At 37.7% G+C, this 12,599-nt stretch overlaps 1 protein-coding gene across 1 annotated transcript; it reads right to left on the reverse strand.

Annotated features, from left to right (window-relative positions):
• Positions 1 to 1,936: 1,936 nt before the first annotated feature.
• LOC145784622 (adhesion G protein-coupled receptor E3-like) lies at positions 1,937 to 9,406 on the reverse strand. Its single transcript, XM_082596487.1, has 5 exons — positions 8,783 to 9,406; positions 4,645 to 5,306; positions 4,023 to 4,254; positions 3,024 to 3,497; positions 1,937 to 2,467 (listed from the first exon to the last, which is right to left on the reverse strand). Exons 1-5 carry the CDS (start codon positions 9,372 to 9,374, stop codon positions 2,223 to 2,225), a joined length of 2,205 nt encoding a protein of 734 aa, XP_082452613.1. The 5' UTR covers positions 9,375 to 9,406; the 3' UTR covers positions 1,937 to 2,222.
• Between the last annotated feature and the right edge of the window lie 3,193 nt (positions 9,407 to 12,599).

Here is a 12,599-nt window from a genome sequence, read left to right on the forward strand (position 1 = left end):
ATATCGTGACGTCACACTAGTGTCAAAGGGGGGGGGGTTGGAACCCCCAACCCTCCCCCTCCCTTGGCTAAGCCACTGGCTCCCTGCTCAATGCCTTTTGTTCCAACTCTCAACACTAGCCTAATCTATTGCAGGCTTATAGAAGCAGCAGCTCTGACAGGGAGATTCACGGAGTAGGCTACTTTTTGACCCGGGATTAATCGTTAACAATAGTATCTCCAGCAACTTCTACTACCACGACGTCATCTTGCTGCTATGGTATACCATGGCAATTGGCCATACCTTGCTACACCGCTATTGTTACAGTTTTAGCTTTGACAGGTTGAAATTAGATAATTATAGGGTAAGGGGTTAGCTTACGGTTAAAAGTAACTATCATACTGCTTGGGATTAGTTGTTTTTTCGTAAAGTTTGAAGCTTGAGTTATATACAATAGCTACAGCTAGGTTGTGTATGTAGACTACTTAAACTACGACACCGATTTATAAATAGCAATAGGCCTAGTTGATGATTAAGAAGATGATGACTTAACCAGATTTACTGAGTCGGTATCAAAAAAACACGGGCTTCCTGAAACTTTCAAAAGGTGTAGAATAGTTTACCATGAAATAGGCTACAGAAAAAACGCCAATGGGTTACTAGCCTTTTCATTATTCAGCAGCAAGCTGAAAACCCATCTGCAAACAAAAAATCAAACCGATTAGCATACATCCATTGTGTAATAGATACCACTTTTGTACGTTTAATCTTTCAAGTACCACTGTTTGACACCTAGTATATGCTTAGCTTATTACAGCTGTCACTGTCGTACATCTGCCATCACCACCTAAAACTGTTCAATTTCAATAGGCTGCTATTAGATGCTAATATGTTACCAATGCAATACGCCTTTAATTAGCCGAACTACGTATAATATACTTGTTCACAGAACCTTATAACTCTCTGTCACTTTGTTGTGTAGATTTGTTTGACAAGAGTACTTCAACAATGAAGCTGGATCACTCTCCAGAAGTTTGGTTGCAAATTCATTTAAAAAAAACTCCAAAGAAACTCCGTCCCGCTCTGATACCGAAGTCACCCGCATGCCATCTAGACCATTTTCATATCATCTTCACTACATTTTTCATCATTCATGATCATCAGTTTAATATCATGCTCAAATAATAAGTTAATTAATCTAAATTCCTGTACCCATCAGTTATCAATTCCTATTCAACATCACACCACTGTCGTTGCTGCGAACACTCCATTTTACTTAAAACGATGCACTGTAGCCTACATAGTATTTTGTAACTTATATGTAATATGCAAATAATATGTTTAATATGTAAATAATATGTAATATGTTTAATATGTAATAATATGCCGTATGTTCATTGTTTATTCTTAAATGTTCGTGTTGTTAATTTTTCTTTATTATATTGATTGTAAGGTTCAGTCGTCCCCGCATGGTTTCATCAACTGGCACACCTCCAGTTGCTTTAGGTATGTGGACCCAACTGGTTCTTCCAACTAATTCATCTACTTTAAACTGTTAGGTTTGGTGGCCGTGCTTAATTTACTTTCGTGTACGCAACCTTTAAATTTGCATCGCATGCACGTTTTAAACTTTTGTAGTTTTGCCACCTTTTCCTTTTGTTGGTTTTGTTCCCGTTCACTCTTTGTAATTTTTTCATTGCTGTTGTTTTACGACAAAGAAAAATAAATTGAATTGAATAGCCTATTATTTTGCAAACGAATCAAAAGGTTGGGTATATGTTAAAAGTAGATTTTGTCGCGTCGCACAGTTTGAGAACTTCTGGATTCGCGATTCCATAAGTGGGAACCTAGGGATCCATAAAACATCTGAGATATGCCATGAGTCAAACTTTTCAGAGTTTTTGCACTCAAGAAAACAAATGCATTGAGACGTCTTGAAGAACAGATTATTGTTTATAATTATGTTTATTCTGTTTAAATTTGTTCATACACTAAACTTAAACAGCGACAATTCAGATAAGAAAATGTTTATGTTTGCTTTACAGTTTTGACGTAGGCTGTTGGAGTTCCCTGTCAACTTAAGTAACCCTGCAATGTTCCGCAAAAAAACAAGTTTGAGAAACTGTGTTCTGGACTAAATCAAAATTGACGCTCAGCAAATAATGATAAATAATAATTAATAACAAAGCTACAAATAACATTGCTGTAGCATTGTTATCACACAGTCTATTCTAAATGTTTCGTCATAATGTTTTATCAGAGTGTCGTTTCGAAATGTTCAAGGAAGTCGCTTTATCAAGTACAATCATGTGAGAGTCACTACCGCTGCTCGGTTTGATGATCCCACGTCGTCTCAGTAATCTGATAACCGCGTCCCTCACTTCGCTGCCAAGAACGCAGTAGGCCAGGAAAAGAAAGAATCCTTGAAGTCCATTGAATATTACGTTCAGGTACATGAAAGCCACCGACAACTCGTTGTGTGCGACCCCTGAAAAAAGTTCAACAAATTTTTAATAACTTTCATAATTTAATTTGAACATAGTTGGTAGGCTAACTGAGGCACTTTGGAGACTTAATTGTAACAGTTTTGCATAGGCTGCAAGAAAAGTGGTGGATTTTAAACGTGGCTGCAAAACATTTTGAGGAAATATTAAATAAGTTGTAGGAATGGTCGAAAATAAATTGGGTTTTGTTTCTGTCCTTACGCGCTCGACTCAAGATCAAGCGACGCTGGTTCGGTTCTCAGGGTGTGCGCTTGAGCAACGCATTTCAGGACTGCTCTCCATCCAGCGGCACCAAGTGAATGGAATAATTTCTCGACAACAAGACTTCAACAATCGGAAACTTCACTCTGTCAATCTTGGTAACCGGGGCTGCGTCAATGGTTCAAAGCCACTACCGTACAAGTATGCGAAGCTGCCAGGATTAAGCTCTCAAAGAAGCTTCCCCAGTCCGAGTATAAAGATTTCGACAACAATCAATCAAACTTTTATGGAAAAATCGTTCATTCAAAAGTGTTTGTTAGAATTAATTTATGATCTCACCTGACAAAAAGCTAAAAAGAAATGTAACTCCAAGCACTGGAAATAGAAGCAATACGCCTTTCAATGCAACTTTCAGGTGGTGCGGGTTCATCCCTTTAGCTGCTGGTTTTCTTTGAGTTGCAGGTTTAAATGCTTCTGATTGTACACTCATGTGATACACAAAATACATTATTCGAAACGTAATTATCAAGTTAAGACAGAAAATAATTCCAATCGGTATCATCACGGCGCCCAAGAGAGCTCCACTTGAGGAACTCAGCCAACACTTCTTGTATCCAAAGCGTCCAACAACAGCCATGTACGTTTCTGTCGCAAATCCAGCAATGGATGATATGAACACAACAAACAAGGGGAATCCCCACCCAAACGCAACACGAGCCTTCGTCCATTTCGAAGCGTTTCGTCCGGAAAACGTAAGAGCATAATTTGTTGTCTTAGCAACGAGCGTTACTCCTTCCACAAGCATCCAAGAAGCTAAACAAACAAATAAATGAGTGACGTTGTTGATGAAGTAGGCCTAGATTTACAGCGAATGATGAATTCCCCAACAATTGCTTCTTTAAGCAACTGATTAAGCTAACTGTTTGATGAGTTAATCAAAAAACAGTTTGCACCGAGTTTATTTAATAATCATTAATCAGCGATTCTAACCTGTGGATTATCGATGGAGCATAAAGAGAAAAATATTTCCTAGATCAGTGGGTTAATATGCTACTTAATTCACCGAATTGCTGAATCAGTCGATCATCCGTTGTAGCCTTGGCGCAACTGACCCTTAGTTAAAAAAAAAGAAGATATTTTTGTAGCCTACTACACTCCTGCATTCTGACTGGTTTAATTTTATTAGATGGTTTGAAACAACCTACAATTTACAAATTCTCTTTTTATTAGATATTTTTTGTCTTTAACGAGCTCACCATTAGTCTAGATAGGCCTTCTACAAAATTCATACAATATTTCACAAATTAAACATTTATCTACTGTGGATTGATGACTGACCTGTGGCAAGAAAACTAATATGAATGAAAATTGCTATCGCTTCACACATTCTGGAATCCTTCAACGCAAGATCATGGAATAGATTGAAAAAGTGCAGAAGTAAAACAGCAAAAGCAAGATTCATTTGAATTACAGTGCGATCAGACTTTATCATTCTTTTAACTTTCATTAAGATTGTTATGGTAACTACCAGGAAAACTATGGAGAATGATTCCAACACGTAAGAGAGGATCTGAAACGAAATTGACCAGAAATTATCGATTTTTTCGATTAGTTAAATTTGTGATAGAGTGATATAGAATAAAACTTTATATAAGCAAAAAGCTAAAGTTGTATAGCCTATAAAACAGTGCTGGTGTACGATTCTTGTCTACAACTTAATACAATTTCATGTTATGTACGAAAATGTGTCTAATTGTTGAAGATGTGAACTTTTAACTGAAGATGTTTTAGAAAAGATATCAACTTTTCATTTTGCCGTTTAAAAAATTCATTAGAAAAGAGTATTTGAAATCTTAGAGAACTTTAATATTTAACATGCTATTTTCCATTATTCTAAGAAAGAAATAAAACAGCTTCAATTTTCTGATGATTTTCGTATCAACTGAAATTGATCACCCACCTTCACTCCTCTGGGTATGATGTAACTCCCCACTGATAACAGAACAGCGAAAACTGTTGTGTGATTGCAATAACAAGTAACAAAACTATCATTTTCCCCACGCAACTCGCAACCTTTATTTGAAAAACTGTCGGAATTGCTATTGTAATACCGACAAGTGTACTTTATTGTTGTGACGACACTTCTTTCTAGCAAGGACTGATTCAAATAGAAGTTCTTCAACTGATTGGAGACGTAGATACTACTGTTCTCAACGTTGAAAGAGTAAAAAACATTGGCTTGAACTTTTCCTCTTGATGTGATATCGAACGCACTCACTGACAGAAGTGGTAGACCAGGCAGCAGATTTATGTTTTCGTCAGCAAACATTCCTGCGCCCGACTCTTGGTTGTTTGAAAGCGATTGGGGCAAACTGATTTGTGACGTAGCCACGACAGCTTGCTTGGGATTGTTTTCGATCTCAATTTTATTCAACGTAGACATCGAGAATTCCACAAGTTGATATCCAGAAACATTTCCCACAAGAACAACTATTTCTACTCCATCACTTTGTACTTTTGTAGTTTCATTGACACAAGCAGCTAAACCTTCCAAAAGTGATTCAACGTTTTCAAGCAATTTGCTGTTGATAGGAGTGTTTTTGACAAGTTCTGAAATTTCCTCTAAAGAAATAGAAGGCAAATTTGATGAAAAGTTCTTCTTAAACATGCTCATAGAACAGGGGTTCTTGTAAATATTTTTTTTTAATTTAGGGTTTTTGTAAGATTGTATGATCTAACCATGGTCTAGCATATGGGTCTAACATTTTTAAATCATATGAAGTAGTGAACGAAGTATAAGTTTCAAAACTTTTGTTTGATAGTTCATAGACTCTCAATAAAAATTGACAAAAAGTTTTACATCACCAAATTCATTCTCCTTGACAAGAAACGGGCGAGGTTTACTCTTCCCAGTTGTAAATTTAGGAATATTAAATTTGGATTATAGTTTTATGTGTGAAATATCAAACAATACTGTTAAACCTAAAATTGTCTATCCATTATTTTTTTATCAAAATTTGGCTTTCAGTAATTAAAAATTATTTTCTCTGTGATCCAAGTGGCTGCGAACCAAGAACAACTTAATTAACGTTTTCATTCAATCTTATTTTTTGTTGTAGAGTTAAAAAAAATGATGAAAACCATAGCTAATAAATAGGTAGCTAATAAATAGATATATTTATTAACTATGTGAAGACTTAAGAAAGATAATTGTGAAACGTCAGTGGTATATCTGCCACAACAAATACTCTGACACAACAGTTGATTGTGTGACTCAACAAAGCAACAATCTTTTGTGACTCTGAATCAACAAGCAGCAAAAACAGGCCACCACAAGTTACTCAGTAATGAAAAATGATACAATGAGTAGTTATGCTTATTTCTTCTGCAGAAGCTCACATAACCCAAGTGGTGTAACAGTCGTCAAACCATGGCATTTAGTTCGCAGAATGAAGTAAGATGAGTTGATATGTCAACCTGTGAGCCTAAATGACAAGCTATACGATCGATGAAACTCACTCGAAAATGAAACAAGGCTGAGTTATTTTTGTGAAAAGGGGTTATTTCAATTTTTTCATACAGTAATGAAATTTCTACTGCATCACGGAGCTCTTAAAACTCATTCACGAACCGCCAAGGGCCCAAGGGGTTCACGCATTAGAGCAGCCAGTTTTGAGTCTTATCATGCAAGACACGTCGACCTTCTAATAATAATAATGTTATGGTTTTATTTATTGTCGCTCTACAACAGCTAAGGTCTTTTAGCGACAGGGCTCATTTTTAATTTATATCAGGTTTACGATGTTATCACATTATTACCCGAGTCATTCTCACTGCGTTATGCAGGATAGAACACAATCGGTACCGTTTTTAAAGTCTTCGGTTTGACCCGACCTGGAATCGATCTCAGATCTACCAGCACCAGAGCCGAAGGCGAAACCACTCGGCCACTGACCTGGTACGTCGACCTTCTGCGGCAGTTTGTCAAAGGTAGACGGGATGTAATCGTTAATGACATGACCTGCGGCTTGTTTCTCAGAATACAGACGCCAGAAAAGGAAGTTGCTACTTCAATATCGCGTGACAAATGCAAGGCAGATTTGCAAGCTTTTTAGTACCTCAAGTCGAATCCGAATATATATTTTTTGAATGAATTAAATTGGTTTGACTCCTGACGATTAACAATTTATTTGCGAATGTGCTGCTGGGAAACAGCGCAGTCAATCACAGATTTTCTATTCGCCAACCACCAGAAGCGATAGGTCTGCTGGTCTCGGACGATACCAAAGACTGGCTGCTCTCTTGCAGCTTTCTGTGCTGTCTACAAAAAATTCCAATCTGGAGCGATGAAAGAGAAGCCTTCGAACCCAAAGTAGTATGATAGTACTGTAAGTCGAATGACAAATTTATTGAGAATATTGGGAAAGTATGGTTAAGGGCATTTTGGAGATGATGTTTGTCAAATCTCGAATCCCTCAATCTCCCAAAATTTCAAACCGCCAAATTTAAAGTTTAATTGGTGCAAAACTTTAAAGTCTAATTGGTGAATCTATTATAGTTTGTTTGTTTTTGTTTTTGTTTTTTCATATATTTACCCTGCATTGCGGGAAAGCGGACTTGAGCGCTATGCATCGGTGTACGCCTTCCGACGCACACCTGACTCACGCTGCAGCCGACGACAATGTCTGTTTCCGGTTGTCTACTCTACTTATTACTGAAATTTGGTACTACCCATTACTCGAAATCGATCACTGGGTAGAGGCAATTATCGTAAAGTTTCTTGCCCAGAGAAACAACAGCAAGTGCGGGTGGCTGGAGTCGAACATGCAGGCTCTCGACTGCGAGCCCAACGCGCTAACCACTCGGTCATTGCTGCCGACGAAGTTGCTACTTCGTCGGCAGCAATGTAGCAATGATACAGATACAGCAATGATACAGGTTATCGATAATATTATAACTCATCGATAAAAAAACTAGACAGCATCACTCTATATCAGGATTGCTCATCTATAATCTTAACAAAGGTCCAGTTTGACAAGTTGAATATTTTTAGCGGTCCGGTGAATAAGTTATTTCACAAGCAACCACGAAAGTTAAACTATCTGCACCAAACCACTTGTTTAGGTAAAATGTAACTCGAATTGGATTTCTGAGAAAGTATTGGAGAGTCTGGGAGTGCCCACCAGCAACAAGGATAATCACAGTATAAATTGCTTCCTCCCATTAGAAATCTGTTTAAAGAAGCCCAGAAACGTGACAACAAGGTTATTCTTCTAAAGCTCAAGGTCCCCCATCAACACTCAGAAGGTCCGGATTCAGACCGCGGTCCGCCAGTTGAGTAGCCCTGCTTTAAATTGACAAATTCAAGTTATTTCAATTTCAATTCAATATTCAATTTTTCAATTTCAGTTTTCAATTTTCAATTTAATTTAATACACTCGTATTTGCCAATTTTATTGTGGTGATACGCTATACTTGTTTTGATTATTGCATCACACTATGCACATCCTTTTGACTCATTGGTGAAGTCAAAAACATATTTTAATGAAGAGTTTGGTGACAAAGCTACATTTAGGCTACTTCCGATGTCTTGATTATTTATGAACAAATATTTCAGACAAGCAAAAGTTCAAATTTGGTTTAACATTTTAATTTTTGACAGATTGTTGGTGCAAGAAAACGATCGTGCTTTTATTTTCGTTTTTTTCCCAAAAAAAAACATGTCTTTAAAAAAAACAAAAAAAAAACTACTCACATCTCTAGTCATGGGTCCCAAACACTTAAACGATAAAGACGACAACGATGACAACTAATTAAAGACTAATCCAAAGAAAACTGCTTTATACAGTGATTAACAATATCACATAATTTATTAAAAAACCTGGGTATCATTCTTAGCATCAGGTGGTAGCCTAATGCAATCACCAGAAGAATGCAAGTCAGTTTACAATGAATTACAGAATTTAATCTTTAATATTGTTAAAACTTCAGTCAAATCCGAGTTCGGCTTGCAACTTTAGGGCAATTTGTCAAACATTAATCAAAACAACAAAGACATTTAAATTGTAAATGCTCAACGAATCAAAGCCAGTTCTTACTTGCTGTTAATGAAGTAGAATTCTTCTTATTTTCACAGGTCGTTTGGTTTCCACTGGTGTGTTGTTTTACTGGCATTGTGGCTTTTATTGGTATAGTGGTTTCTACTGGTGTTGTAATTTCCATTGGTGTTGTTGGCTGCACTGTTGTTGTGGTTTCTACCGGTGTTGTAGTTTTTACTGGTATAGTGGTTTTCACTGGTGTTGTGGTTTCTACTGGTGTGGTTTTCACTGATGGTGTAGTTTTCACTGGTGTTGTAGTTTCTATTGGTAATGTGGTTCTTCCTGTTGATGTTGTGGTGTTCACTAGTGGTCCTGGTTCCGTTGTGTTAGTAGCTTCTACTGGTGCTGTGGTTTGCACAGTTGTTGTGATGTTCACTGGTGATCTTGGTTCCGTTGTGTTTGTATCTTCTTCTGGTGCTGCAGTTTTCACTGGTGCTGTGGTTTGTATATTTGTTGTGGTGTCCACTGGTGGTCCTGGTTCCGTTATGTTTGGAACTTGTGCTGGTGCTGTGGTTTGCACAGTTGTTGTGATGTTCACTAGTGATCTGGGTTCCCTTGTGCTTGCAGCTTCTACTGGTGCTGTGGTTTGCATATTTGTTGGGGTGTTCACTTGTGATCCTGATTCCGTTGTGTTCAGTGCTGTATTCGTAAAAAAGCACAAGGTAAGTTTATACTGTCAGATTTGTCAAAATGATAAATAATACACAACTTGCAAAATACTAATCTTTATTTTACCATAACAATAACATGAATTATCAAAATCAAAATTGAACTACGGAATTGAATTCATGGTACACCCGTGCATCATTGGTCCTAAGAGGGTTGAAAGATTTTGCTGGTGAATGATGCAATGAAAAATTGCTGTGTCATCATCGGTGGTTAGTTAGCAGTTGTCAAGAATCAGTAAGGATAGCATAGGCACTCTATTTAGAAAACCAGAGGTTATAGTATAGTTGCTCGAAAAAGCAGAGAGTATACTGCGCATACTGCGTATACCCTCGAATACAGCGCTGGTTGTGTTTGTAGCTTCTTATGGTGCTGCAATTTTCACTGGTGCTGTGGTTTGCATATTTGTTGTGGTGTTCACTGGTGTTGTAGTTTCCACTGGTGTTGTGGTTTCCACTGGTGTATGTTTTTTTGTTGTAGTTTTCTCAGGTAGGCAATATGTTTTATAGATGTTGTTACAACTTTCCTTGGAGCTATTAAAGAACCAAAAAGCATTATGCATTTAACCATATAGGCCTACTTAATATTTTTACAAGGTATAGTTTGGTAATTTCAAAATAGAAAATAAGATTAAAGTAGTCAATGGCTTCCTGGAGGTGGGGCCTGATTAGGCGCAATTTGCAGAGTTTGACCATCGCTACGAGGGCCTTGTGAGCACCATCTTGCTTCTCCCCCAAAATGCACTAGTGGGCCCCTATATGTTTAATAATGGCACTTAACCCATATCCTCCTACCGTCAGTTTAAACTGACAGCACATTTAGATGGTTTCTAGATTACAAACCGTTTTGTCGAAACCCAGTTAGTATGTTATGAGGTTCGTAAGGTCTGTACCTAACACTATAGTACATTTAGTGAAATTCCGTTTATCCTTCGACTGGATATAACGGATCAAATTTCCAAAATGGATATTTTTTGTTGTTCGAAATTATAGCGGTGTCAATTTTTACTGGATTGCGTTATGATGACATAAACCACGAAATTAGTTAGAACTAACATTGCTGTATCCATATTTTGCATACTTAGAAGAAATTAATTGTTTGTTTAAGTTTTGTACCATTTCCGCTTCCGTCAGTTTAAACTGACGCTAGGGGCAGAAGGGAGCATGTAAATAGTAAATGATTTTAGAAATTATGTGCAGAACAGTTGAGTTTAGGGGTTATATATTTTGCAAACATTTTGATTCTCAAGCAAAACGTTGATATATTAGCAAATGAAAACTTAATCTAGGTCAATTGGTGAACATAATATGGTATAACTGTTTCATTTTGAAGATAAAAGTAGTAATATATCATACATTATTTGATTTCATACAGCATAGCAATGGCAAAACATTTGCATGATAGCAACAAATTCACAGTTTTTGAAGCATTGGAAGCTCTTGAAAGGTTAGAAACTGATGAAGAATCAATATCAGAAGTCGTGTCTGAAGCAAATTTGGTTATATTTCCTCCTGAAGATGATGGCATGGATACAGACGAAGATGATGGTGGTAAGATGGATTGTTTTCCAGACAATCTATCTGGTAGACAGTTGTTGGCTAATGCTGAATTGGATCGCGTACTCTTCCAGATGGAATCAAATAAGTATGCCAGGCAAAAAGGCAATCACACATTTACAATGACGTTAAAAAAGTTGAAATCATTTATAGCGATCCTTCTGTTATAGAATTAGAAGCGGATAGAATTAAATGTCACGACAAGAGATGTATTGGCAGAGGCGAAAGGATTCCAACAACCAAATGGTAACTGAACTGATGACAAAAAATGAATTTGAAGAATGTAAGCAATTTCTTCATCTCTCTGACAACCAGCAATTAGACAAAAGTGACAAATTTTCCAAACTCCAGCCATTCTTTGCTGCAGTGAACAAACAATGCCTTGCAAACTACCCACCTGAACAACATGTGAGTGTGGATGAAAGCATGGTACCATACTTTGGGAAACATGGCGCAAAACAATACATTCATGGGAAGCCTATAAAGTTTGGTTATAAGCTGTGGGTGCTAGCAAAGCCGTTAGGCTACTGCGTACAAATACGCCCTTATGCAGGAAAATACTCCCGGCTGGAAGAGTACGAGGTGCCGGTTCGACACCGCTCAAGAGCATGTAGCTGTGTCTTTGGCAGGACACTTAAAGACATGCCTGAAGGTGGACACAAAGATTGGCTTCCTTGCCTTCCCGTCCACTTAATCTAAATCTTCAACCACCGGGTGTAAGCCTGGATACGACAAAACAAAAGCTTATTTGATGCAACATCTACCTCTACAAAGCGAGTCCAGTTCCAACTATCATGTGGTTATCGACAACTTTTTCACAAGTCCGGGAATTATGCGATACCTTCGTGAAAAGTCTATTGCAGCTACAGGAACAGCCAGAGTTAACCGCATGGAAAATCCTCCCCTCAAACGAGTTAATGAAGTTGACAAGTTACACAGAGGTGCCTCGGATGTTGCTGTGGAGACATCACATAACATTGCTGCTATCCGATGGAAAGACAGAAAAGTAGTAAATGTTCTGTCAACCTTTGCAGGAAAAGACCCACTGCAAAAAGCGAAGCAATATAGTAAGCAAGAGAGAAAAAAGATTGATATTCAGCAGCCAAATGTAATACACGTTTACAACCAACACATGGGTGGTGTTGACCGTTTGGATCAAAATGTTTCAAAGTATATGATCAACTTGAGAAGCAAAAAATGGTGGTGGCCATTATTTCGTTTTTGTATTGATATGGCAGTCAACAATGCTTTTCAAATATATCGCAAGACCAATGCTGGTGAAATTCGTTTAGATGCTCTGGGCTTCAGAAGAGCAGTTGTTGAAAGTTACCACCAGCTTTATCGAAAAGATGTTTCAGATATACTGTTTCCGGACCCAGGGCATCTCCGCAACCCCATATAAAATACAGCACTGCCCAACACTGGATCATAAAAGGGAAGCAACGCCACTGCGCCAAACCAGGATGTTCTGGAACATCCCTTTATTTTTGTGAAACCTGCAATGTTGGCCTACATCCTCAGTGTTTTAAGGAGTACCACGTGAAATAGATGATGTCAGAATTGGGCTCTTTCAGCTGAACTCAAGCCGGGTGAAC

Source organism: Aplidium turbinatum, chromosome 15 (genome assembly GCF_918807975.1).
Source record: "Aplidium turbinatum chromosome 15, kaAplTurb1.1, whole genome shotgun sequence".
In the NCBI taxonomy this organism is placed as follows: Eukaryota; Metazoa; Chordata; class Ascidiacea; order Aplousobranchia; family Polyclinidae; genus Aplidium; species Aplidium turbinatum.

Excerpts from the sequence above, each read along its gene's own strand:
- LOC145784622 (XM_082596487.1), bottom strand. The coding sequence starts at position 9,374 with ATGCAAACCACAGCACCAGTAGAAGCTGCAAGCACAAGGGAACCCAGA. Across the intron at positions 5,307-8,782 it reads TTCTACTTCATTAACAGCAA|AGGAAATTTCAGAACTTGTC; the intron begins GTAAGAACTGGC and ends CTATTTCTTTAG. Across the intron at positions 2,468-3,023 it reads TCTTTTTAGCTTTTTGTCAG|GGGTCGCACACAACGAGTTG; the intron begins GTGAGATCATAA and ends AACTTTTTTCAG.